This window comes from Protopterus annectens, chromosome 3.part0, assembly GCF_019279795.1.
Source record: "Protopterus annectens isolate FY-2018-M chromosome 3.part0, PAN1.0, whole genome shotgun sequence".
NCBI lineage: Eukaryota > Metazoa > Chordata > Ceratodontiformes > Protopteridae > Protopterus > Protopterus annectens.
In genome coordinates, this window is record NC_056731.1 from 588,424,184 (window position 1) to 588,449,410 (window position 25,227).

The following is a 25,227-nucleotide window of genomic DNA, read 5'->3' on the forward strand; positions in this document are numbered from 1 at the left end:
ATTTTAAGCCTAGCCAATTATCCCATGTGAGAATCAAACCCTTCACATTGTGCCTGTAAGGTAAACACCTTGACCATTGTGCTAACCTCCCCACCTCTGGTGTTTGATTTCTACTTGACTGACTATACCTGAAATATACAGCTGGAGTAGCTAGCACTATATTGGGTAACCTGGTACTAAAAATAAATATTGATAATACAAAACATCTTGAGTGATGTATGACTGATGCATTTCAAAATGTCTTCCAAGACTGGGAAAAAACTTCCATTTTAGTGAGAACAAGCAGTTCATTATTTTATTTTTTGTTTTTTGAAAATATGCATAGTCTGGCTGCATGGCAAACGGAACAGATTTCTGACCACATTCAAGGCCACTGGGGTTAAACTAGCAACCCGGGTACTGGAGGGATAGTCAGGGGCTGGGATGGAATGAAGGAGTGTGGCCTGATTGTCACTCTGGTAGGGAGGGAGGAGCTGAACTCACTAGGCTGTACTAATTTCTTGGTGAAGACCAGGAAGTTCACTGCTCATCCCTCATGGGTGGGGCAGGGATGCCTGGTAGGAACACCCCTTGGTAAAATGAGGCGATGTTCTCCACTCTCAGTCCATTGCACTCCCTGCACCACGTTCTCAGTATGTGTATATGTTAAAGATGGAAAAATTAAGAAAAAAGTTAAACCACCCTTAATGGCTGTTTGAATGATGGCCCCTCATGGCCAAACCTCAGCCCAGTGATAAGGAATGAATTGGCCATGGGAAGGGGGGGGTCTGTTTATCATACGGTTACTAGAGTCTTTCCCTCAAAGATCTGTGATTACTGTAGAGCTCTACTTGTGTGTCACTCTAAGTCATAATAGAAACATTGTTTTGGGTATTGGATTAGGTTTTGCCTGCTTTCTTGATGGAACTGGTTAGCTCTTTTGGGAACGAGTTTCTTATAGTCTGATTTCAAGTGTCGGACAGTATTTATGTTTCTTTTTCTCTTCAAGGTCTGCAGATTTATTTAGTTAGTTAGTTAGTGATTACACACAGCACTCAAAGTAGCCAAAGTGTAACTTTTTTAAAAATATTTATGGCAATTAGTTCTGCTATGATTAAAGGTATGCCATAATTCACGTATGATTATTTGTTTTCAGGAGTAACTGTCTGGGAGTTAATGACCTTTGGTTCAAGGCCATATGATGGAATCCCTGCCAGTGAAATTTCAGGAGTCCTGGAGAAAGGGGAACGTCTTCCTCAGCCACCAGTCTGTACTATTGATGTCTATATGATCATGGTAAAATGTAAGTTACATTTGCATAGCAAGATTACTTTTGCTTATTTATTTTCATTTATGTTGTGTGAAGGGGCAGAAGTTGTTTTCAGAGAATTCCTGGGAGAAAGATTCCTTAAACATAGCCAAAGTGAAATACATACTAGTACAGACATTTGCAGATGCTATACTTAATATAAAGAAGATAAAATAATTTATTCAGGACATACAAAAGAAATGCACACACTAAAGGTGGCTGGATCTGATTTCAAAGAGTAAAAAGCATGCAATTTATTTTACTACTCATATGCAATAAATGCAGAGCAATAGGCAGTTATTTATATTTGTATTTTAAGCGCAACCTGGATAACTGGATGTGGAACAGAAAATACACCCCTGGGATTCCACCTGTGTCCCTGCTGGACAGGGGCATCATCAGGTGCTGACTTGTCGGAAGGCTAAATTCTTGGCTAGGTTGTAAGGGCCTCAGGGCCAGTAGCCTAGTAACTTCCTATGATCGCATTATTTGTACAATATTTTGTTGCATAGACTTAGGATTTAAAGAGTAGTAGTAAAACAGAACTTTAAGTTTTGACAAGTTTCGAGCAGAGCAAGGAATAAACATACGCAGAATGATGGTTTATAGTGTAAAAAGAAGGATGAGAGAGGATAAGGCAAAAATAAGGATGTTTAGAGTTAGCTTGTCAAGGGTTAGAAATATGTTATGGGTAAGAGAGGGCTTACAGGGGTTGTAGGTAGTATGGTATAACGAGATTTCATTCTTGGAGTTTTACAGCCTAAGATTTTATGTCATGAGTTAGATTTGATGCTTCATCCCAATGATGGCAGAGTGTTTCTGCTATACTAATGGGGCTTCTTTTTGTGTTAAGGGAGAAATGGCATGAGTGATTATACCTGTTTTTAGAAAATTGCTTAGTACGTAATGATCTCTATGTTTGGCACGGTTAAAAAAATCGGGTGTGCACAATGTACTGGCCAGTGCATAGAAAAATGCAGTGGTATGACCATTTCCTCTTTTAATGGAGAAGTGCACAGTATGGTTGTAACAGCAATCCAAGCAATACTGCAGTCCAAGCAAGGAAATTGTGCACAGTATGCTAGCTTTTGTGGTTTACATTCAGCTCTTACTGCCAGTATAATATATTCCTCAAATTATGTAAGATGGTCTTTTCAAAATATATTTCAAAAAAAAAAAAAAAAGGAGTACCACTATATATTCCCTGATCATATGACACTAAATGTCGTTCGATTTTTCCCGGTTAGGGGTCACCACAGCAAAACTCCAGTCTGCTAATGATTGGCAGTGGATTTTACACTGCCGAGTTGCCAGCCCGATGCCCAACTTTCAAAGAAGGCGCACCCTTTCACTCACGCACCTACCTGCATGTCTTTAAATGTTATACGACCGTGCGGAGGACATGCAGACTCAACACAGAAGGCGCCAGCCGAGAATCGAACAGGAGAACCTCTTTCTGTGAGGAGACAATGCTAAGCGCTGCACCACTGCAGCCCATCCCTGTTCAAATGGTACTAATATTTACTAATCTGTTATGTTAGTTGTTATTTCTTCCTTTTATCTATATATTTTTCTGTTTGAATTTTGATGTTAAAATACATTTTTTGTACAACCTAGTTTTTTCTGTTTGAATTTTGATGTTAAAATACAAATTTCTGTAATTTGATCAAGTAGTGGAGCTTTTCTCCTCGGGTCTCTACTGAAAATGGGCCACAAGCCCAGTTGGACAAACCCGGTTAACAAATGTCAATAAATAAATAAAACAAATAAATAAATATGGCTGTCACATTCATGTATGCATTTGCTTTAAAATGTTTGTAAAGCCAGAGCAGGGCAGGTCACCTACAGATGCATAAGATGGAAAATAGATTTATTTGCTTTTTAATGAACTTATAATGCAGCTGCACCTCTTGAATAACAACTGTGGTTTGACTTGTTGAAATAAATGAGCACTGCTTATTCCTTGTTCACCATGTTTGAATGCAAGGAAAGGCTACAACTGAGATGGCCTACTTGTTTCATAAAGGACAAGGACAAGGATAATTGGATGTATTAAGTGGGCCCTGCTCTGAAGCTTCATGGTATATTTGGAGCCATGGATAAAAATATGTGAACCCTTTCCAAGGTTCAAATGAAGTTATTGTGTTTTGAGTTAACCCACCAGTCTATGCTTAACTGAATGTATTTTTTCTAGCTTCATTGTCGTAGTAACTTTTTACTGAAATGTCTGATTTGTTTGCGATACCTTATGCGGACCACTTTGAACTAATCAATCCTTTTAGTTTATTATCAATGCCATCATCATCATCATAATCATAATTAGGATCACTTTCTAAATTGCTGGTTCTGGTTAGGGTCATGTAATATTAAGCTAAGGGACGTAGATCAAACTTTGCTGTCCCCAGCAACAGTATCATCCTTTGACATTCCCATGCAAGCTAAGAGATGAATTGCTGCCATCCTCTACTGGATATGCCTTGAACGTCCTTCTAATGAGCTAAGTTAGGCATACCTCCTAGAGGAGATCACCAGGGAACATTTTTATGAGGTGCAAAAAACAACTCGGCTGACTCATCCTAACACAGAAACAGCAGAAGATGTAATTCAGAGTCCTCTCGGATGGACAGGATACTTACTCTAAGTTCCACAATGGGTTTTCTCTGGACTTTTGCTGAGTTTTGAAATCTACCCATGAAAATTATGATCAGGATGGGAGACGAGGCACACCATGCCTGGAATGGAATCCTAATTTGTATGTTTTTTGACTTAACACTGAGGATGTGGATGCATCTCTCTCTTCTCAAATACAGGGATTACTTGTTATGTAATAGCAACATTGGGACCCTATAATTTTCTTTCACTTCCCACAAAATTTTCTGGGATATGCAACCATATGCTGCCTTCAAGTCTGCAAACTTAATGTAGATGAAAGATAGAGTAAATTCCCATGACTCATATTAATTCCAGGACAATGAGCTGCTCCACTATTCCAGTGTCTTGACAGAATCTGCATTACTCCTCCTGAATCAAAGGCTCAGCTTCTGCATGAAGTCTCATTTTTAGCATCCTGATGTGCTTTACCAGAGAGAATAAGATATGCAGTCCCTTTATATTTGTACTCACTCTTCTGTTCCCTATTGTTAACCATTGACCTAGTGGTGACCGTTACCCACTTTGCCTTTGCATTCTTCCATGCAATGCTGAACTGGCATGTTAACTATATTAAGGAATGTCCAACATGTTCATGACAGATGATTCTCATCCAGTCCTGCAGTCTTGCTACCACAGAATCATTTTTTCAGCAGTGACCATCTATTGAAATGGATCCAGTTTTATCTTCTTCTTCTGGCACTGCCTTCTCAGAGAAGGACATGTCTACCAGATTTAGAAGTTCTGTCAAGGGTACTTCTTTCCCACACATGCTGAGAACAGTTTTGGCAATATCCCACCTCCCCCTCTTGATTCACCATATGGTTTGCTCAGATTCTCTCTGAACCCATCTAAAAGTCGTCTTTGCTTCGCCAAACTCCTCCCATACCCTATCGCCATGCTGGTGACTACAGCAGTTTCTGCCTTTTTAGATTGTAAGCAATCGTTGGTCATATGCAAGGTACTGTGTGATAGCACTTCATGGAATTTTTCTTTAACCTAATTTTCTGTCTTGACTGGCGTCCACCCACTGTGCCACTGCCTTTGCTTTTAAAGACTTGAATAGAATCCATTAAATCACCATTTCTCAAACTTCATCCGGTATGGAGCAGAAGGCTGTCCTGGAAGATGGAACTGGGAGCTGAGCTCACCATCACAGAAGCATATTTTCATAATTCTCAGAAAAGCTTCACTGCATGTTTTGGTTTTCCTAGCAAGTTCAGCCAACACCCAAGCCATCTGATCCTGCTCACCACCCAATGATATGTTGTCAGTTCAGCATGTTTGTTTACCTGAGTGCCCACAATTATATGTATATATATATCACAAGTTAAAAGGTAGCCTGCTTGAAGGAAAAGTGTACCACTTAACAGAAGACCAGTTCTCACAATATGTATAGGAGCACAAGCATAAATGCTATAAATTACACAGACTTGGGAATCATACTACACAGCAATCTGCGAGTGACCTAAAAGGTGGAGATGATACGTGAAGAAGCTTTTGAACTGCTTGTGCACTTGAAAATGTTCAGAATGCCAAACAATCCATGTATTTTTCCTGTTTACATCTAAACTGGAATGTACGATAGAGGTCTTTTATATAAACTCTGTTCCCGAAAAAAATGCATCAATAGCATTGGATCATGGCCGTTTTATGGTGGCGAGGGTTTATTGTTGTTAGAATTGATTCTTGCATTCTTGCCTAGGATTTTGTGTTGCTGGTTGGGTCTTCCTTAGCAAACTGACCTGATAGGAGAAACTAGAAAAACACTGATATAAAATATGACCCCAGTGCTAGATCAGTTAAAGAACTGGATATCTTCTAGAACATACCATGTCCCACACCTGCAGACAAATCTGGGATAGTGTAAGTGGCTAAGGGACGTGTGTGTAACCTAACCGGAATCGGTTTACAAAAAGCTGTGTGAAGCCAGAGTGTTGTTCACCACCTACAGCACAGATAATGAGAAGTCAGGTGCAGTACCAACTTGAGTGGGAAGGAGGAGTCAGTCAGGCTAGGATAGACTGTTCTTTGCCAGTGAAACAGCTTCCAGCACTGCTTTTGTGGCAGACTGAAAAATACAGTGCAGACATTGTTGTCCTTATACCCAAACACATTATTAGTTCTAGAACCACACATTTTAATTGGTGGTGGTCCCGGTGCTTTTTTGAAGTTCTGTCTAGATAGAGGATGGTGCAGGGCCAACAGATGGGTGCAGTATAGTGGGAGCTTATGTTTGCACATGTGAGAAACAGTTCATTATGACTATGAGTTCCAGAAGGTAAAAAAAAAAAAAAAAAACTGCTTGTGTATCTGCACCTAACTTTTCAGAGTATTCTGCCTTCTTGGACTCCATGCCTCTGGTGCTTGTAATGCCTGATAGGGTGCACCTGCTAGTGTTGAAGTTTCAGTGTTCATATGAAAATAATGATAATACCTTGATGGTCATTCTGGGAAGTAATGTCTTACCTAACAAACATCATATTAAGACAGAGATACTCCTAAATGTACTTGTTACCAAAGTATCTGGTGCCAAAGGATGACTACTAGCTTTGTAATAGGTTCATAGGTGTTTACTAGGTTAATGACCACAAGGGCCTTTTTTAAGCCTAGCCATGCATCCCAAATCTCTGACAAGTTCTGATACCCTTGATAAGTGTAGACATCGGCCTGGGAGATGAACCATTTACAGGTTACCTGTTTGCATTAGAGATATAGGTGCCAAATCAGGGATGAATTTACCGGTTTCCCATCCATTTGTCCAAGTTGCACTTGAATTGGGTTAGGGAGGAACTCTGCTTCACATGGATGGGGAGCCTATTCCATAGACGGGGTAGTCTCTGGGTTACATACCTATCTCTCCAGCAGGTCCTATTTATATCACATGCAAGGTTTAAGTCTTTATAATGGGTAATTCTGCTACTGTTTGTCTGTAGGAGGTCCATCATAGTGGGATCTGACAATGCCCTGTATGCCAGGCATAGATCTCCCAACAAAAGCCTGTAGGAGACAGAATACAGGGATAGGGCCTTGAGGCTGTCTGCATAAGACATATAACTTACGCCCTGTATTCGTTTAGTGAGGAACCTCTGCGGAAGTTCCAGTTGTTGGATATGCCTGGTTAGGTACATACCAAAGGGTGCATCATACTCAGTGATAGGTCTGATGAATGCCAAATACAGTGGAACAATGACTTCCTTAGACTTAGATGCCATACTTTTGTTTATAAGTTGTGCAACATAGAATGATTTCCTCACCACTGTAGACACGTGATGGTCAAAGGCTAGATTACAGTCTATGTGTGTCCCTAAATCCTGGTTCAACTCTAAGGGGTGTGCTGTCAATATGATAGTTACCAGGGGTGGATGACTTCTCAAAGGATACTATTATGCATTTCTTGGCATTTAGTTTTAGTCCATGGCTCTGACATCAGTTATCTGTCTGTGTTACCCCCTCCTGGAGAACATTTGTGTCAGTGTGAGATTCAATGACAGCTCCTAATTTGCAATCATCTGCATATTTAGTCAGCCAGAGACAACTGACATTGGCCTTGACTTCTGAGAAGAAAATGCCAAAAAGGAGCGGTCCAAGAACTGATCCCTGAGGGACTCCACTTCTGCACAAGTGAACTCCCCAATTCTAACTTCCTGGGTCCTGTCTGTGAACCACTTGGCTATCCACTGGGTGACATACGAGTTTGTACCTAACTTCCTGAGTTTGTCAACAATGCCTGAGTGTGGTATTGTGTCAAATGCCTTGGCCAGGTCAAGGTAGGCAGTGTGAACGATTTTGCCATCATCCATTGCTTTGGTGACCTTCTCAAAGTCCACCAGGTTGAGTAGGCATGATCTGCCCTTGACAAAACCAGACTGGGTTGGGTCCAGTGTCTGGAGGTTTACTATATCTGTATTGATTATCTCCATTCTTTCCATGGCTTTACATACAAAACTAGTGAGTCTTATGGGTCTGTAGTTTCCAGGGTCTGTAGATGGCCCACCTTTGTGAAGAGGGGTGACTGTTGCCTTTCTCCATTCATGAGGCATGAAGCCTGCTTGGAAGCTACAGTTAAATAGTCATTCCAGAGGGCCTGATAGGTCATGTTTCATGCTATTTAGAAGCCATCTTGGGATATTGTCTGGGCCCACTGATGCAGTGTTCTTGGTCTTAGAGAGAGAATTAAGGGCCAGTTCCCTAGTGATAGTAGGGGGAGTTATATTTGATGATATTTCCTGAGGAAAGTTTGAGGGGGAGAGAGGAGTAAAATTGGAGCCGAGTTTATCAGCCAGGAGGTTTGCTATATCTTCTGGCTCAGTATAGATGGCTCCATTTACAATGAGCTCTACACACAATTGTTCATTGCCTTTGAGGTTGCAGACATAGCTAAAGAATGCTTTGTGGTTGTCCTTGGCCTGGGAGGCCAAACTTACCTCAAATTTGGCTTTGGTAGACTTTATTTGTCCTCTGAGTTGTTTGTTTAGTTTGATGAGAGTGCTTTTAACCTTTTGGGTGCTGCACTTCCTAATTTTTTGCCATGATTTTCTTCCTCCTGTTATACATCTGATTGATTTTGTGATTCCAGCAGGGTGGCTTGTTTTCTGAGTTAGTTCTGTACTTCTTCCTGGTGGGTGCATCTGCCTCTGTGCAGTGATTAACATGCTTGTACAGGGTTTCTGTGAACAGTTCTGCATAGGCAGAAGTGTTCTCAGGGTTTATAGTGGCTTGACATTTTGCCAGGTTCTCACTTAATAGCAAGAGGTTAGCCTTAGAATAGTTCCTGAATATTCCTGGTTGAGCTGGGGGTCCAGGTTTTATTTTTACTTGAAAGGAGACCATTTTGTAGTCTGACCTTACCAGGGAAGGCATTACATTAGGGGGTGTGCAGCACTCTCCCATATTATTGAGGACCAGATCCAGTATGGTTGCACCCCTGTTTGGTGTACGTCTTGTCCAGGGAGTTTGTGTTGACAAAATCCAGGAATCCCTGTGCATGTATACTTGATGTCATATAGGATTCCCAGTTAATAGTGGAGTAATTAAAGTCACCCATGAATATGGCTTTGGGTTGGGATGGTTAGTGTGTCTAATAAGTTTAAATACATGGTATGGGTTTCCTGGGTCATAGAGGGGGACCTATAGCTTGCAAGGAAGTGGTATTGGATTTTACCTATGGTGATTTGAACATGGAGTAGCTCAAGTGCATTGTCCTGTTTGACCAGCCTTGAAGTGTATTTATTTTTGATGTAAATAGAGACACCTCCACTTTTAGTCTCTGCCTCCTGTGAAGTAGCTGGTCTAAATGTGTGGAAGGCGTTATAACCTTGCATTGTTGGTGTGCTCTCCGTGGCTTTAAACCACGTCTCTGAGACCGCACGGACATCAACATTCTCTAGGGTAAAGAGAGCTTCCAGGGAGTGTAGTTTTTTTTATTTAGGCTCCTAGCATTGAGCAGTAATACCTTTATATTTTCTTGGTTTTGATTTGCTATGTCGAAAGTACTTTCAGTTTGGCATTGCCTAAAAAAGGCACTGTGGGGAAGACAATGTTTTAGCTAATATTCGAAAGCCTAGAGGGGAGATGTGCAGGCCATCCCTGGCAAAGCAGCATGGTCTGTTGACCATCTCCTTTCATGCTTACAAATATTCCACCCCCTTAGAATGACACCAGAAACTAAGCCAATTATTAAAGTCAGTCAACTTTTGTTCGTATTGTGGCATCATCCTTGGCAAAGGTGAAATGCTGCTCAATTCTAGGCTCATCCCAGCCTGAAACACATATTCCGCGAGTTCTGTGATGTCTCTCTTCATATAGTCTAGGGAGGTACATCTCAGGTCATTTACTCCCACACGGACTATGACTGAGTCATATCAGTAATTGTGGTCCAGTAACCTGACTGCATGCATAATGTGGCAGATCCTAGCCCCTGATAAGCAACTGACCGGAACTTTCTCCTTACTCAGCCTGGTGAGAGGTACATCAGTGTGTCTCACAATGCAGTCTCCAGTGACTAGAATGTTGGATTGTGTGTTGACTTGCCTTATGGGCTTAGAGGTAGAGGCTCCATGAGATGTAGCTCTATGTGTTGATGTGGGTATAATTTTGAAAGAGTGTGTTTTTGGCTGCTGAGGGTATTTCTTATGTGTACTTTATCTAGGAGGTCTTTGTGGTTTAGAAAGGTTACATGTAAGTGCCTCAGTATATGTGAGTCTATATGTCTGCTTTGAATTGTGTGTGATCGATGCAGCATGTGTACTACTGACAACCTTACTGACATTAGGAGTACTTTTATGTGAGAGCTTTGCCTCCAGTGATGTTGTAGAAGTACATCTTTAACATACTATATCAGTTTGAGAATTAACTAGTTGTCAGTAAACATCAGGCAGTTTCTACATTGCTTCAGGATGCCCATATCCACCAAGGCAGTAACGGAGATAGTAGGAAAGTTCATAGTCAAGGCAACAGACCCTTCTTTATTGATTAGACTGTTGGAGTGAGAATATCAATCACTGTCTGGAGTATCTGGTTTGCAACTATGTGGACAGTGCTTGTCACTGCAAACTAGTTGTCCTGTGTGCAACTAGATACTGGAGAAATTTTAATTGTACTGTTACAGGAAAAATATCACTCAAGGAGTCTGAATCTGTACAGAGCACTGCCAAACACCTGAGGGGAAACTAATACATAGACCCTGAAAATTTAAGGATGAAGTATTTAGGCAGATATTCTGAAGTTACAAATCAAGCAGTACTTACTGAAAACAAAGAACTAGCTTGTCAAGAATAATGAAAAGAGGGCAGTCACATGAATGGCTACTGCCTGGTATTACTAATGCTGGTCTCACCGCAGCTTCACTCTGCTGGGATACAATACTCCTTTGCTTCTTCTTTCACAAGAAGCAAAATGTTTGCACCAATCTCAAGAAGAGAAGCAGGCTCCAGCCTGTCTGGTGATCCGCAGCCTTGTCCTAGATAATACAAGGGTCTGCAGGCTTATAGCCTTTTTCTGGTAGATGACTTGAATAGCAACCAGACCAGTCAGGTACGTTAAGCATAGACACTCGCTCTCCAGCCAGAAAAAGTCAGGAATTAAGGCATTCTGCTCCTACTCTCACCAGGATCAGAATATAAGCACCAAGTCCAAGCTGTCACCTATAAAGCAGTTATTAGGCTATCTGTTGATCAGCAGTCTCCAGGAAATACTGTCACTGCACTCCTTCTCTCACCAGGAGAAAACAGAAGCACTAATCCCAAGATGAATACTGAGAGGCAGTATGTGGGCTGTCCAATAACTGGTGGTGTTGTAGTAGATACTTAAAGGTAAGATGATAAAATGGTTTATCCTAAACACCGCACTGTGTGCTAAGCAGTTAGATATGAAAGTGGGTAACTTAAGCTTTAGCTGTACAAAAAGCTAAGTTTTATTGGAAAGCCACTATTTTTAAAAGAGCAAGATAGATTGAAAGGGGAAGAGCACTTTTGTATTCAGGTACTATGGAATACAGTATGATGGCCAATAAATTAAAATAGTTGAAGGGGTGCGATTTCACAAAATGATAATTTTAGGCTTACTCACACCAGCCAATAAAAGCAGAGAGGAAACGAGATATATGGTCAAATTAACATAAGGGGAGGGAACTAGAAAAACAGTGGTGTTTAAGAGCACAACAGTAACAGGGTGGGACAGTGTGAAGAAATTCTGTCTGACTCACAAGAAACAGAGCTGTAGTCTATTTTCAAGTTTTAATGTGCAGTTAAAAGCAGAATACAAGTAAAACACAGTGTAACGAAAATAAATCACAATATACAAAACAGAAAAAGGCAATAAAGTAATACAAAATACAAGAAATAAAAAGCAAACTAACTTTTCCCTCAAACCAAAGTAATCATGTCAGCAGCTGTAAGGCTATAATTTCTGACACTCTGGTCAAGAGAAGTGCTGAGCAAGCAGTTAGATTCCACTGGAAGGCTGGAAGGTGAGTTAAGTAAGATAGCCAGGAAATCACAGACATGGTATAATGCAAATTGTGTGTGCAGTGAGATCAACTTTTGCTTCCAGCATAGCTTCTCCCATACACTGAGGGAAGTCAAAGACATGGAACCTAAATGGACCATGTCAATAACCTCAGTAGTTCAGACAACAATGAGAAGTGGCTTAAAATATTCAGTGCTTGCCATAGTAGATTGCAACATTTAGGTAGCACATCAAATTAGGGAGAGTAATTCTATACAGTGGTGAACGGGATCTCCAATTTGACCAATAGGTTTTAACAAACCAACTGCATTAGTCACTGAAGTGATGGACTTAAGGGTTTTCTATCACTTAGGAGTAATGTCAAGACATTAGCAGAACCTGTACTCAGCAAAAGAAAAGACCTGCCGATCCTGACTGTGTCATTGTCAAGAAGATAAAAAAGATATGAAGAACATATGAAATTGTGAATGCATTGGTCATGCTACTCTTTATGGAAATGTTGCAGAAACAGCTACTAAGAGTGGATATTTTTGTATTATCTTATTTGATTGACATTTGTTTACTAGGAAAGTCTGACTGGGCTGTTGCCCATTTTTTCGGATAGACTTTATTTACCACAGTTAACAGTGAACAACATTGCTCTATATTGCAGTTGCATCACATATCTTACATCCATATGTTTCCATTGATACAACAATTTATCCAATGTTTCCAGTATAATGAGGCTTGTCTGCCAGTACCTTATGACAGGTTTTGTTGATCATACTGAGAGTGCAGAATGATGTGCATCTTATATAAACTTTATAAACAGAGCCTTATATTGTTATCTTAATATGTGTAGCTAAATTTAGCTCATTTAATAAGTTGCTCCCATTCATACTGTGCAATAAACACTAAGGACTCAGAATAATCTCATCACTTAGTAAATGTTATAGAATTCCTCTGTCTGCTTTAGGATAGAGAGGCATTTATAAAAGCTGTATATGCAAAGCATTACATAGTTTTCTGGATAAATATAGCCGTCTTTGACTCAAATAATAATATGCTCCCATTCATGTTGCCATAGCTCAGTGAGACCTCAAAGTAGTCCCACCAGTTAGAATACATTATAGGAATTCCTTAGAGAAGTTTTGAAGCTACTCACAGCTTGTAGAATTATTGTGATTAGATTTCCCTTTAATTATTTTTCTTTTGACTGAGCCTGTTTACCTATCCCTGATATGGTCAGATAAGCAATGTCACTAATAGCGCATCAGATGACTATTTACAAGAATTAACAGGCAATTAGACCACAGCATTCTAAATCTCACAGAAGTAGTCTCAAGAGTTTTACTTTCCCTATACATCTGGATTCTGGTTGGGCTACTAGAGATGTTCCTATGTTGTGGTGCTGTACAGTTCTGTTTGTACATTAGGCTTATTGTTGTGGGGTGACCAATGTCCTTAATCTTTTTACATGCAATCTTATTGATGTCCTTCAAGGATGCATCTGCAGTCATAACATATGGGTTGTCCTGCCTCAGGCAGCCCTTCGGTCGGCCGGATTCCAAAGTCTGGGCCTGGCCTCGGCTGATGTTGCATCTTCCCTGATGTCAGAGCTGCTGGGGTATAAAGGCATCAGCCGACGCCATTTTCCTCAGTCTTTCTTGCCGCGCGGTGCCCAAAGCAGAAGCTGTTCGCAAGTGCCGGTCGGTCAGATCCAGAGATTCAGCTACCGAAGACTTCTAAAAAGCTAAGTATCCCGTTGGGGACTCTTTCTTGCCTCAGCCGATGTCAGACAAAGTAAATAATTGTTTAACTTGTGGGAAACAGATACCTCATAAGGATTTCCATTCCTACTGCCTTCCTTGCTTAGGCTTAGACCACGACGTATCAGCTTGTTTAGCCTGTGCCTCCTTCAACCGACGGACTCTTAGACGTCGGTCGGAGTTTGCAGAAGAGTTTTTTGGATCCGCTTTTGCATATAACATGCCATCGGAGACTCCGACTACACATTTAGCCAAAAAACGCAAGGAAAAAGACCGACACTCGCGGCCCGCGGTTTCGGCTGAAACCACGGTTAGGCCTACCGCGAGTGTCTGGGTTCCGGCTGAAACTGAGGCCTCGGTTCTACCTTCTGCCGAAATCATACCTCCGACAACCGAGGTCAGCGAGGCCCCGGCCGAGTCGGCTACAGAAATCCCTACCGAAGAAGCAAGCGCACGAGAATTGTCCGACACCATTCCTTTGGACATTTCCACTCCTGCACATGGGGCAGCTAGGCCCCCTGCTTCTATGTCTATTAAGGCTTTCTCCAGGGCTAAAGCAGCTAAAATTACAAAAGCTTTACCTACAAAATCAACTTCTCAGAGACCTTCCTCAAGTTCCCAGATTCTCAGTCTTGCTGAGGACCTTATATCTCTGATTAGGGGTTCCCAACCTCACCCAGACAGGGCCTCCCAACCTCCTCCTGACAAAAGGCCCAGGACTGAACCCCCCTGAACCTCTCTCCTCTGACTACTCCTTGGATGAATCTGATTTGTCAGACCATCAGGAAGGGCCATACTCATCTTATGAGGATTCTGATGCAGAAGACTCTATCCCTTCTGCTTCCCCTCCAGAGGAGTTTTCCTTTGGGGAAACTTTACACTCTATGAGGGAACACTTTCAATGGCAGGGTCAGGATTTCTCTGATTCTAGAAAAAGACTAAGGACTTTCTTACACTTGCCACAGCATAGGCCTTTAGCCATACCACCTGTGCTAACTGTAGTTGATGATGCATATAATGATGTCAGCTCTGCCCCTGATTCACTTCCACCGGCCCCTGCCAAACCTGACAGATACTACAGGGTTCCGGATTCCCACTTCAACTTGTATAAAGCCCATGCTGCAGACCCAGAAACTATTTCTCAGGGCCCGAAAGGTGTTGCAGCTGCCACTGCCAAAAACCCACTACCCTCTGAAAGGGAGTCAAGAGCATTAGAGAGATGGGGAAAAAAGGTTTACACATCTGCTACTCTTTCTGCAAGGGCTTTAAACTGTCAATTCCATATGATACAGTACCAGGAATATTTGTTAGATCAGCTGAATAAAAAGCTTTCTTCTCCTGAACCTTTAGACCGTAAGGCCCTTCAGGATTTGGTACACAATTCTCAGCAGGTCAGTAATCATTTCTTAAAATGTGGCTATGATGCACTGGAAGCTTCATTTAGATCAGCTATGACTGGGGCAGTAATTCATAGACATGCCTGGCTAAAAGAGCAATCCTTGCCGGACCATGTCAAGGCTAAACTCCTAGATGCTCCAATGGAGAAACAAAGTTTATTTGGCTCCCCTGCACAGGAGGTTCTAAAGAAAGTGGAAGAAAAAGCGAAATCTGTGCAAACAGTTAAGGATTTTCTGCAGGTCCAACCTCCGAGGTTCAGCAGAAACTGGCCTTCAAAGAATTGGTCCTTTCCAGACACCTCCAAAGCACAGAGGGGCAGGAATAGATGCCCAAGAAGCAGAGGCCAATCAAAAGGTGCCTACAGGGGTTGCCAGTGGCAACCTGCCAACCAGAGGAGTACTGCCACAGCTGCAACTACAACCACTTCCACAGGACAAACACAATGTCTTGACTCTGATTCCGCCTACAAGGGAACAACTGGAAGCACCCTTGGGTGGAAAATTGGCTTTATTCTCAAAAAACTGGCATTGCATTACAAAAGACAAATGGGCATTGCAAACAATAGACAAAGGATACAGGTTTCATTTCCACACTTTACCAAGAAGGAGCAGAATGCCAAACCTTCCACCAAACCAGAAGCCAGAGGCTTTAAGACAAATCAACAATTTACTTCAGATGAAAGCAATAGAAAGGGTACCATCTACGGAACAAGGCCAAGGGTTTTACTCCAGACTATTCCTTGTACCAAGAAAAGAAACCCAATGGAGGCCTATTCTCGACTTGTCCGCACTAAACACATATCTCATTGTGCCAAAATTCAAAATGCTGACCCTACAGCAACTTCCTCCCATGTTGGGCAAGGAGTCTTGGCTGGTGACTCTAGATCTCAAGGAGGCATACCTGCACGTCCCTATATGACCAGATTGCAGAAGACACCTCAGATTTCTTGCAGGATCAGAGCATTATCAATTCTCAGCATTGCCCTTTGGCTTATCTACTGCGCCCAGAGTATTCACGAAATGCCTGGCATCAGTAATTGCACATTGCAGGCTTCAGGGAATTCAAATCTACCCATACCTGGACGACTGCCTAATACAAGCGGAGAACAGGACAAGACTTATAAAGGATTTGGCCTATGTCATACACCTGTTACAGGCCTTGGGATACACAGTCAACATCCAGAAGTCAAGACTAGTGCCATCCCAAAGGATAACCATTTTGGGTGCGGATCTGGACACAATAACTCAGATGGCTTTTCTCACAGAAGAAAAACAAAAGCAACTCCCAGTCTACTTCATGACTTTGACAAGACAAACTCAGCTCACTGCAAGGAAAGTCCTGCAGGCCCTGGGTTACATGGCATCTTGCATAATCTTGATCCCACATGCCAGGCTGCATATCAGGAAATTACAATGGTACCTAAGGAATGTATGGTCTCAAAACAGGCACAGTCTAGAAACCATGATTCCAATCATTCCATGCCTGAAAAAGGAATTCCTGTGTTGGGCTCAGGCCTGCCAGTCCAACAGAGGGTTGCCTTTCAACAAACCACAACCAAGGCAGACCATCACCACGGACGTCTCAGACCGAGGATGGGGAGCACACATGGAAGACAAGTGCATCCAAGGCCTATGGACTCGAGACCAGCTGAATTTGCACATAAATCTAAAGGAGATGCTGGCAGTGAAGCATGCAATCGAGGCATTCAAATCATTCCTCCAGCAAGGTCATCTGCTGATAAGGACAGACAATACCACAGTCATGTGGTACATAAACAAACAGGGAGGCACACATTCCTACCCTCTATGCCAGATGGCAATGGATCTGTGGAACCTAGCCCTGAATCTCAACATCCAACTGCAGGCCAAATTCGTACCAGGAAAAGAGAATTCACTAGCAGACAGCTTAAGCAGAACTACCACGGATGCTCACAAATGGATGCTGCATCCAGACATCTTCAAAATCATAACAAACAAATGGGGAATGCCAGAGATAGACCTGTTCACCTCCCCACTCAACAACCAACTAAGGAAATTCTGCTCAAGAGTATACCACCCACAAGCCTGGAAGGTGGACTCCCTCTCTTTCAACTGGAATGCCCTAACAGTGTATGCTTTTCCACTGTTCCAAATTGATGTACAGAGTACTACTGAAAATCATAGAGGAACAGCCAAAGGTGATACTGATAGCTCCAGACTGGCCAAGGCAGCACTGGTATCCGCTGCTGAGAAGCATGTCTCGGACGAACTCATGGCCTCTACCCCTATGGCCTCTACTTCTAACGCAGAACAACTTCAAGACACTGCATCCAAACTTGAAAACACTACAGCTGACTGCCTGGAAAATTGCCTAAAACAAAACCAAACTGTCTTATCTCAGAGGGTCAAGGACATAATCCTGGAGGCTCGTAGACCCTCCACAAGAAAGACATACTCAGCTAAATGGAAGAGATTCCTCATTTGGAGCGCTTCAAAGGGTACAAATGTCACACTGGCAAACCTAGCACACATCCTAGAATACTTAGCAGAACTGTTCCACAATGGCCTGTCCTATTCCTCCATTAAGATTCATGCTTCAGCAATTTCAGCAGAATACAACATGGATCCTCCTATCTTCTCTCACCCTCTCCTCAGACAATTTTTAAGAGGGATCAAAAATGTAAAACCTCCAAGAAAACCCCCTCTTCCTGCATGGGATCTCAATTTTGTGCTGGAAAAATTAACACTACCTCCATTTGAGCCAGCAGCATCAGCAGACTTACAGTTCTTATCTTGGAAAACTGCTTTCCTTCTAGCAATCACTTCAGCAAGAAGAGTATCCGAGTTACAGGCACTGATGGCAGTGCAGCCTTTCCTTATTTTTCACCAGGATAGAGTGTCTCTGAGAACCAATCCTACTTTCATGCCAAAGGTGGTATCTAGGGTATCCTTGAACCAAGCTATTCATTTGCCTACGTTCTTCCCTAACCCACAGAGAAGGGGGGAAAAACTACTTCACACCTTGGATGTACACAGACAACTATGCTACTATCTGGACAGAACTAAAACCAGCAGAAAAACTGACCAACTTCTGGTAGCATATGCAACTGGAGTGCAAGGAAAAGCAATTTCCAAACAGACAATCTCTAAATGGATAGGAAATTGCATTCGTTTCTGCTACTCTTTTCATGGAAAGACAGCTCCTGAAAATATCAGACCTCACTCCACAAGAGCCACAGCCACCACTACAGCTTTCCTACGAGGGGTGGCTACCAAGGACATTTTAGAAGCTGCTACTTGGAGCTCCGTGCATACATTTGCCAAGCATTACAATCTACCTTTATACTCCAGATCCCGAGCAGGTTTTGCAACTGCAGTTTTACAGGGGATTATAACTACACCATCCTTATCTTAGTACCTCCTCCCCCAGTTTGGCTATGGTATTCTACCCATATGTTATGACTGCAGATGCATCCTTGAAGGACATAGTACAGTTTTGTACCTACCATAAATGTAGATGTCCGATAGGTATGCATCTGCAGTCAGGATTACCCACCCGCCTTCCCCTCTGTGGTATTCCTAGGGTGCTATATATATATATATATATATATATATATATATATATATATATATATATATTGTTTTACTCTGGAATTTTCAACTTTTATCCAAATTTAGCCTTCCTAGAGGGCACCTGGTATCTGGGGCAAGAAACACTGAGGAAAATGGCGTCGGCTGATGCCTTTATACCCAAGCAGCTCTGACGTCAGGGAAGATGCGACATCAGCCGAGGCCAGACCCAGACTTTGGAATCCGGCCGACCGAAGGGCTGCTTGAGGCAGGACAACCCATATGTTATGACTGCAGATGCATACCTATCGGACATCTACATTTATGGTAGGTACAAAACTGTACTTTCTCTCCTATTCAGCAACTTTACATGCATTTAAGAAACATACCCATTTTCTAAGCAGATTCCAGAGCATGTGTGTATGCCGCTTCTGTTGGAGTTTTGATCTAGGGTGCCCAATCAGTATTGTTAGCTCAGCGGTCTTCACCTCTGTAAACATCTCCTGCACTCTAATAAGTTCTGGTGTCTGTGTTTTCTTCCATTTGTTGGTTATGGCTTTTTTGTGATGGGCGTTATTAAAATCTTACAGGGCATTCTATGGGGTGTAAGCAGGCTTCATTAGACCATCCTAAGAGATAAAACTGCGGGTCACCATCCATTGATTTTTGAAATACCTTAGGAAGCAATTGTCTAAGCTAAGTTTGGAAAATAGCCAAGCTGGGGCACATAAGGAATATATATAGTTATTTGCCCTCTTCGGGACAACCATAGCACCAGCAGTCCCCAGTAACTGTTGTGAAAGGGTATAGAAGTATTTGTGGAGACACTTCATCCAGATATCCTATATTTTCTGTCTATAGTGCAGGCGTATAGACGTTTCAGATATCTACGCCATTTCTGGAGTTCTGTATTGGTGTTTAATGATCTCTCATAGACTGCTTTAGATTTTTTGTATTTGTGAGTGTTTGAGGAGCACCAAAGCCTTATAGAAACTAGATACACTTGGATGTTTCACTGAATCTTCATTCCTAAAATGGCTAATTAATTGGACAATGTCAGTTTCGGAAAGGGCTACATTTTTATAACATTCCATCTGTCTCAAGGACACACTCAATCCCTGGTATTCCATTTGGAATATCTGTGGAAGGGCATATTTTGCCTTTGTCTCTTGCCATTCTAATATTCTTCCATTATCTAACATCTCTTGTCTGTCTATTAGCTACTTTCCCAGCTTTCCCCAGTTACTCATTGGGGAGGCACCTTGGTTTTTGGGTTGGGGTAGCCTATTTATAGGACAAGTTCCCTCAAGTGGCTTAGGGGTTGAATTTTAAATAAAGTACCTAGCTGCTGCAAGAAACATTTCATTGAAAGAGTGTGGCATCAGGGGATCTGCTCAAGGAAAACCAAGTCCAAGTAATCTATTCCCAGTGGGATATCACATCTCACTAATATATCTTTCCATACTGTTTTGTAGGTGTTGGAGATGATCATCACCCCTATAGTGAAGGTGGTACCTCCCCAGTAAAGTTGTGTATCTGGGATCAGTATTCTTCCCAGATGTCCAGGTAATGCCAGTTTTTCCCAAGCCACCCAGGGATCCATCCCCCCACCCGATTAAGGGTTTGGTTTTATAATCTGCTTTCTAAGTGATTCTGATGGAGGGAAAGCCAGAGCTTTCATCTCATATAGCAGTCAGGGTAGGACAAACAAGTTTATTGCCTGGGCCTTCTGATCTAGGTCCAGAGGGAGTAGTTTTCAGTTCTGTAAATGTGCTACTACTTTGTGCTGAATTTCCTGATATGTTAGAGCAATTGAGTGTTGCCATGTGTCTGCGATCCATACTTATGAATAGTTTAATGTGTTGTTTTCAAGTAAGAACAGATAACTACATATCCGTTCCTGCTGAAAATTTAAGTTGAGAGCAATTGCTTTAGTTTTCTGGACATTGATAAAATAGCCTGCAAAATGGCCAAATGTTTTAATTATATGGAAAAGAGTTGTTACATATTTTGCAGGATCAGAGAATGTTTGTAGGATAACATCTGCAAATGCAGAAATGTTTAGCTTATGGAGTCCCCAGTTACAGCATTGTATGGTAGACTCCCTAGTTGCCTGAGGAAATGGCTCCAGGTAAAATACAAACAGCAGAGGAGACATGGGACAGCCTTGTCCGATGCCCATTGTGATCTCAAATGGGGAAGATAATTCAGCAGAGATCTTCACTACTGCTGTCAGACCTGCATAGATGCTCTGCATGAGGTTAATAAATGCATCAGGAAAGGCCATTCTTTTCAAAATGCTGTAGAGAAAAGACCGCTCCACTCACTGAATACCTTGACTGAATCTAACCTTAACAATAAGAAAGGGTTTCCTGTTTTCTGACAGTCACCCAAAATACATATAGTGTGTAATATGTTATTGTAATTTTGAGGTCCCTCTATAAAGTCAAAAAGAAGAAACAGGCAAATAACCATTCAGATTATGTACAAACATTATCTTACAATGCTAACTTCCTAAGAGGGAGCCATGCTCCATTAGTCTACTAAGGTAGTCGTAGTTTTTAAGCTAAAACAGCTAGCATGCGTAACACACACAAAAAAGGACAGCTATAATAGCTCAGGACACCCACCTCCCTGCAACTGGTAATGCTTTATCAAGTTTAAAGCACCTCAAAAAGTAGAATATATTTTTAAGCATTATTTTTCACATAGTGTATAAGACACACTGTATCATCATTAGATTACTTCAAGTACATTTTGACCAGAACTGTCTAACAGCTTATTGTCTTTGTTCTGTAGATTACCTGTGCAATGAATTGCTAAATGTTGCCCAGAATTATATTTAGTCTCGAAAGAAGTCATATCCCTTCTTTAGAAGTAATCAATTTGGAGCTCTCTGAACTTCCATGAGAATCCTAGCTTTGTTCCTTAGTGCTATTTCCTTGTTAAACAATAAAAACAGATTCTGCATTACCAGGGGTGGGCTACAGGTCCTGCAGAGTGTGGTAATGTCTAGCCTAGCCAATAGTAACAGTGGCCCATCGTGGCTTGCTCTCATATTGATCTTTCAGGGCTGGTGGTAGGTTCAATATGGATCTTCTTGTACTTTGAGGGTTTCTGTAAGTTTTAGTCCCACCTATGAGAAAAAGTTTTTAAGTTGCTTGATACAAATGTTTACATTGTATCCCATGCACCTTGCAGAGTTTCACAACTGGGAAATATGAAGCTCGCAATTGCCTGGTAGAAGCTGAGACGTCCTGCTCCGCAAAGATTCTTATGCTGCCCAAATTAATTTATTTGGTTGCCCCAGTTTGGTAAACATTTGGTCTTGTAAAACACAGGTTTCAAAGCTCACTATGATATGTCTCAAGGGAACTGAAGCAGAACATATGGGGTTCCATGGCAGTCTGTGTGCCTTTTCTATTCATATCTGAGCTTCTTTCATTGCAGTCCATGTCCCCAACATCTTTTTGACAAACCTAGGGAAATCTCTACCCTCCTAGCATTCTGAGACAGCCACTAACCTTATGTTTTTTTCTTCTAGTTTGGTCCACAATGTCTATTATTCTCACCTTGAGACTCTGCAAATGTATATTGCTAGAACTGAGGAATGGGTTCAGAAAATAACTACATTAAACACTCAATCAGACACCATTCAGTCACTTTCAGTTGAGTGGTATGCTCTTGTGTTTCATCTTCCAGCAACTAAATGTCCGATTGAGTGTTAAATGTAGCTATTTGCTGAACCCTTTCTTCATGTCTAGCAACATATGTTTGCAGAGTTTCCTCCATTTCCCTTACTTTCTGTACAATTTCTGAATTTTGGTTGTTGGAGTGGTGGGGGTCTTGTCTAACCAATGTTGTACAGCTACTCGTGGTTCCTTGTGCTGCTCAGGCCTAGACACTGTCGCCAGTTCTAGTGATAGATTTTTCTTACCACCTAAGTCCTTCTTTTTCGTTTTATTGTACATGTGCTGATATTTAGGTCTTTTGATATGGTGATACCTCGTTATCACCTGGTAGGATCAATTTTCTGCAGGTGCCTTACAAAAAAATACTTCTGTGGGTGGTGGAGCATCCAAGTTGGTGTGCTCATCTCTGTCAGCATACCAGAAGTTGGTTGTTGCCCATTTTTAGCTGAGGCCCATGGAGAAAAACACTAAGCAGTAATGATATCAGAGAAATATACATGAATAGATATCAGTACAATTTAATATTGGCTAAGAAATTAACAGTGTATGGTAGGAAGACAGCTTTGGTTTGTACACTAATTGGGCAATAATAAATAATTTAGTTTAAACTTTGTCTAGGTATAAAGCATACATACCGTACGACTCTCTTGATATGTACAGTAGTTGTATGATGTGCTTGGATAATGTATAAAGTTAGACCTGATGTGGGAAAATACAGTAGAGGAAAGTTGAGAGTAAATGAAAGAGAGAGAGACAGTTATAAAGCTGGGAAATATGGGAAGAGTTAAAAGAGAAGAGCGGGGGGGAAGGGTTAGTGTGTTTAAATTTAGAATTAAAGGCAGATGAGTGGAGGAGGGTGGGTTGAGAGATAATGGGTTTAAAGTGTAGTTCGCACAATACAGGGGTGAGTGGAGGGAAGGATGAGTCAGAATGGGGTAGACTGTATTTAGGAAGAGAGAGAGAGGCAGATAGGTGTGTGTGTGTGTGTGTGTGTGTGTGTGTGTGTGTGTGTGTGTGTGTGTGTGTGTGTGTGTGTGTGTGTGTGTGTGTGTGTGTGTGTGTGTTTGTGTGTGTGTGTGTGTAAAGAGAGAGAGGCAGATAGGTGTGTGTGTGTGTGTAAAGAGGGAGAGAGGCAGATAGTTGTGTGTGTGCGTGTGTGTGTGTAAAGAGGGAGAGATACAGATAGGGGTGTGTGTGTAAAGAGGGAGAGAGGCAGATAGGTGTGTGTGTGTGTGTGTGTGTGTGTGTGTGTGTGTGTGTGTGTGTGTGTGTGTGTGTGTGTGTGTAAAGAGGGAGAGAGGCAGATAGGTGTGTAGATGTACTCCCACAGCAGAGAGATGGTTTGGTGATACTGTGTTGTATTTTCAGTTTGCCATCCATGCAATATTACCAGGTTATCTTTTTTAATGTAGCTTAAGTAGGCAATTTATTTTTCAAGGGCAACAGGCACTGAATTTGTTGATGTAACATTGAAATATAAAATTGTTTGCTAGCAGCAACCTTTTCATTAGTTACAGATCTCTTTAAGGTGGAATTATTCAGATACCTTTTACTTCTACAGAGATTGTACACATTGACTTGTTACTGGTGGATTGTTATGACAGAAATTTGAGTGGTCTTTCATGGTTGAAATGTTCTGAATGGGGCAGTTTTGTCATTATTGGTTCATATGTTTTGTTTCATTGCTTAATGGAAAAATGTGCAAAACTATAGCTTTATTACAAACGTAATAATGTTAAATGTCACCTCCCACATTGCGGAATGTTTAAGTGTGGGGCTTGCCAATGGTGTAAATTCATTTTTGTGACAACTTCTTTTACAGTGAATGGTAATAAATATTTTATTACTGATAAGTTCAATTGTAATACAAGGGGGTGGTTTACTTAGCATTATGCTTGAAATACCCTGCATTTTATGTGGGCAAAACCGATAGACCCCTCAAGAATAGGATTTATGAACATCGTTATGCCATTGCCAAAGAAAATGTTAATAATGCATTAGCCAGGCACATTTTATTGTTTCCTAAACATGAATTTCAGTTTTTGATTATTGATAAAATTTCTGAAAATAATAGAGGAGGTCCAGTTAGTTTAAAACTTGAAGAAAAAGAACTAATGTGGCAGCTTAAATTAAACGCTGCAGTGTTGCCAGGGTTAAATGATACAATTTCTATCATGCGCGTTTTGAAACTGAAAGCATTGCTCAGTTAGAATTAATGAGTATCTTTATTTTATTGTTATATACTTGGGATTATATTCATGTGATATATATATATATTTATATTTTATATATATATATATATATATATAAATATATATATATATATATTTATATTTATATATATATATATATATATATATATATATTTTTTTTTTTTTTTTTATTTTGATGTAAATCAAGTGCATATAGTTTAATGGTTTGTAGGATTTGATATATATTATATTTGTTATAGGAATTTTTGTAATTTGATTTTTATGGGACTTTTATTGAGGCTGACCGTTGTATAGGAAATGATGTCATGAGCATTTTGTATTTAAAAGCACTAATTTCCTTTTGGAATTTGTCTGAAGAAGTTTACTCATTCCAGTAAACGAAAGCGCTTACTATAATATTTACTTGGTTCCAGTGTGATTTTTTTTCTCCATTTGTGTTTTACTAGTATCTTACCTTGAATGTGTATACACACCCACATGTACATGCTTGAACACTCAACTTGGCTAATGCTCTTCTGCTTTATATCTGCACTTTCTTTGTGCTTATCGGTTTTGTGCAAATGAATCACCACGTAGTGCTTTCAATTAACTGCACTTTGAGAAATAAACCTCTCAGGCTTATCGATGCTTTATGGCACTTTGCAAAATACCTTTCTAAATTTCTTAATGCTTCACTCTGCTTTATGAAATAGATTTTTTTAAGTTTCTCGATGCTTTATTGTA

At 41.0% G+C, this 25,227-nt stretch overlaps 1 protein-coding gene across 1 annotated transcript in view; it reads left to right on the plus strand.

Annotated features, from left to right (window-relative positions):
* Positions 1-25,227, plus strand: part of EGFR (epidermal growth factor receptor) — a 1,653,396-nt gene that overhangs the window by 1,461,368 nt on the left and 166,801 nt on the right. Inside the window, exon 23 of the mRNA XM_044064990.1 lies at positions 1,136-1,282. Within this exon, the coding sequence (XP_043920925.1) occupies positions 1,136-1,282 (147 nt within the window). The remainder of the gene's footprint in view (positions 1-1,135; positions 1,283-25,227) is intronic.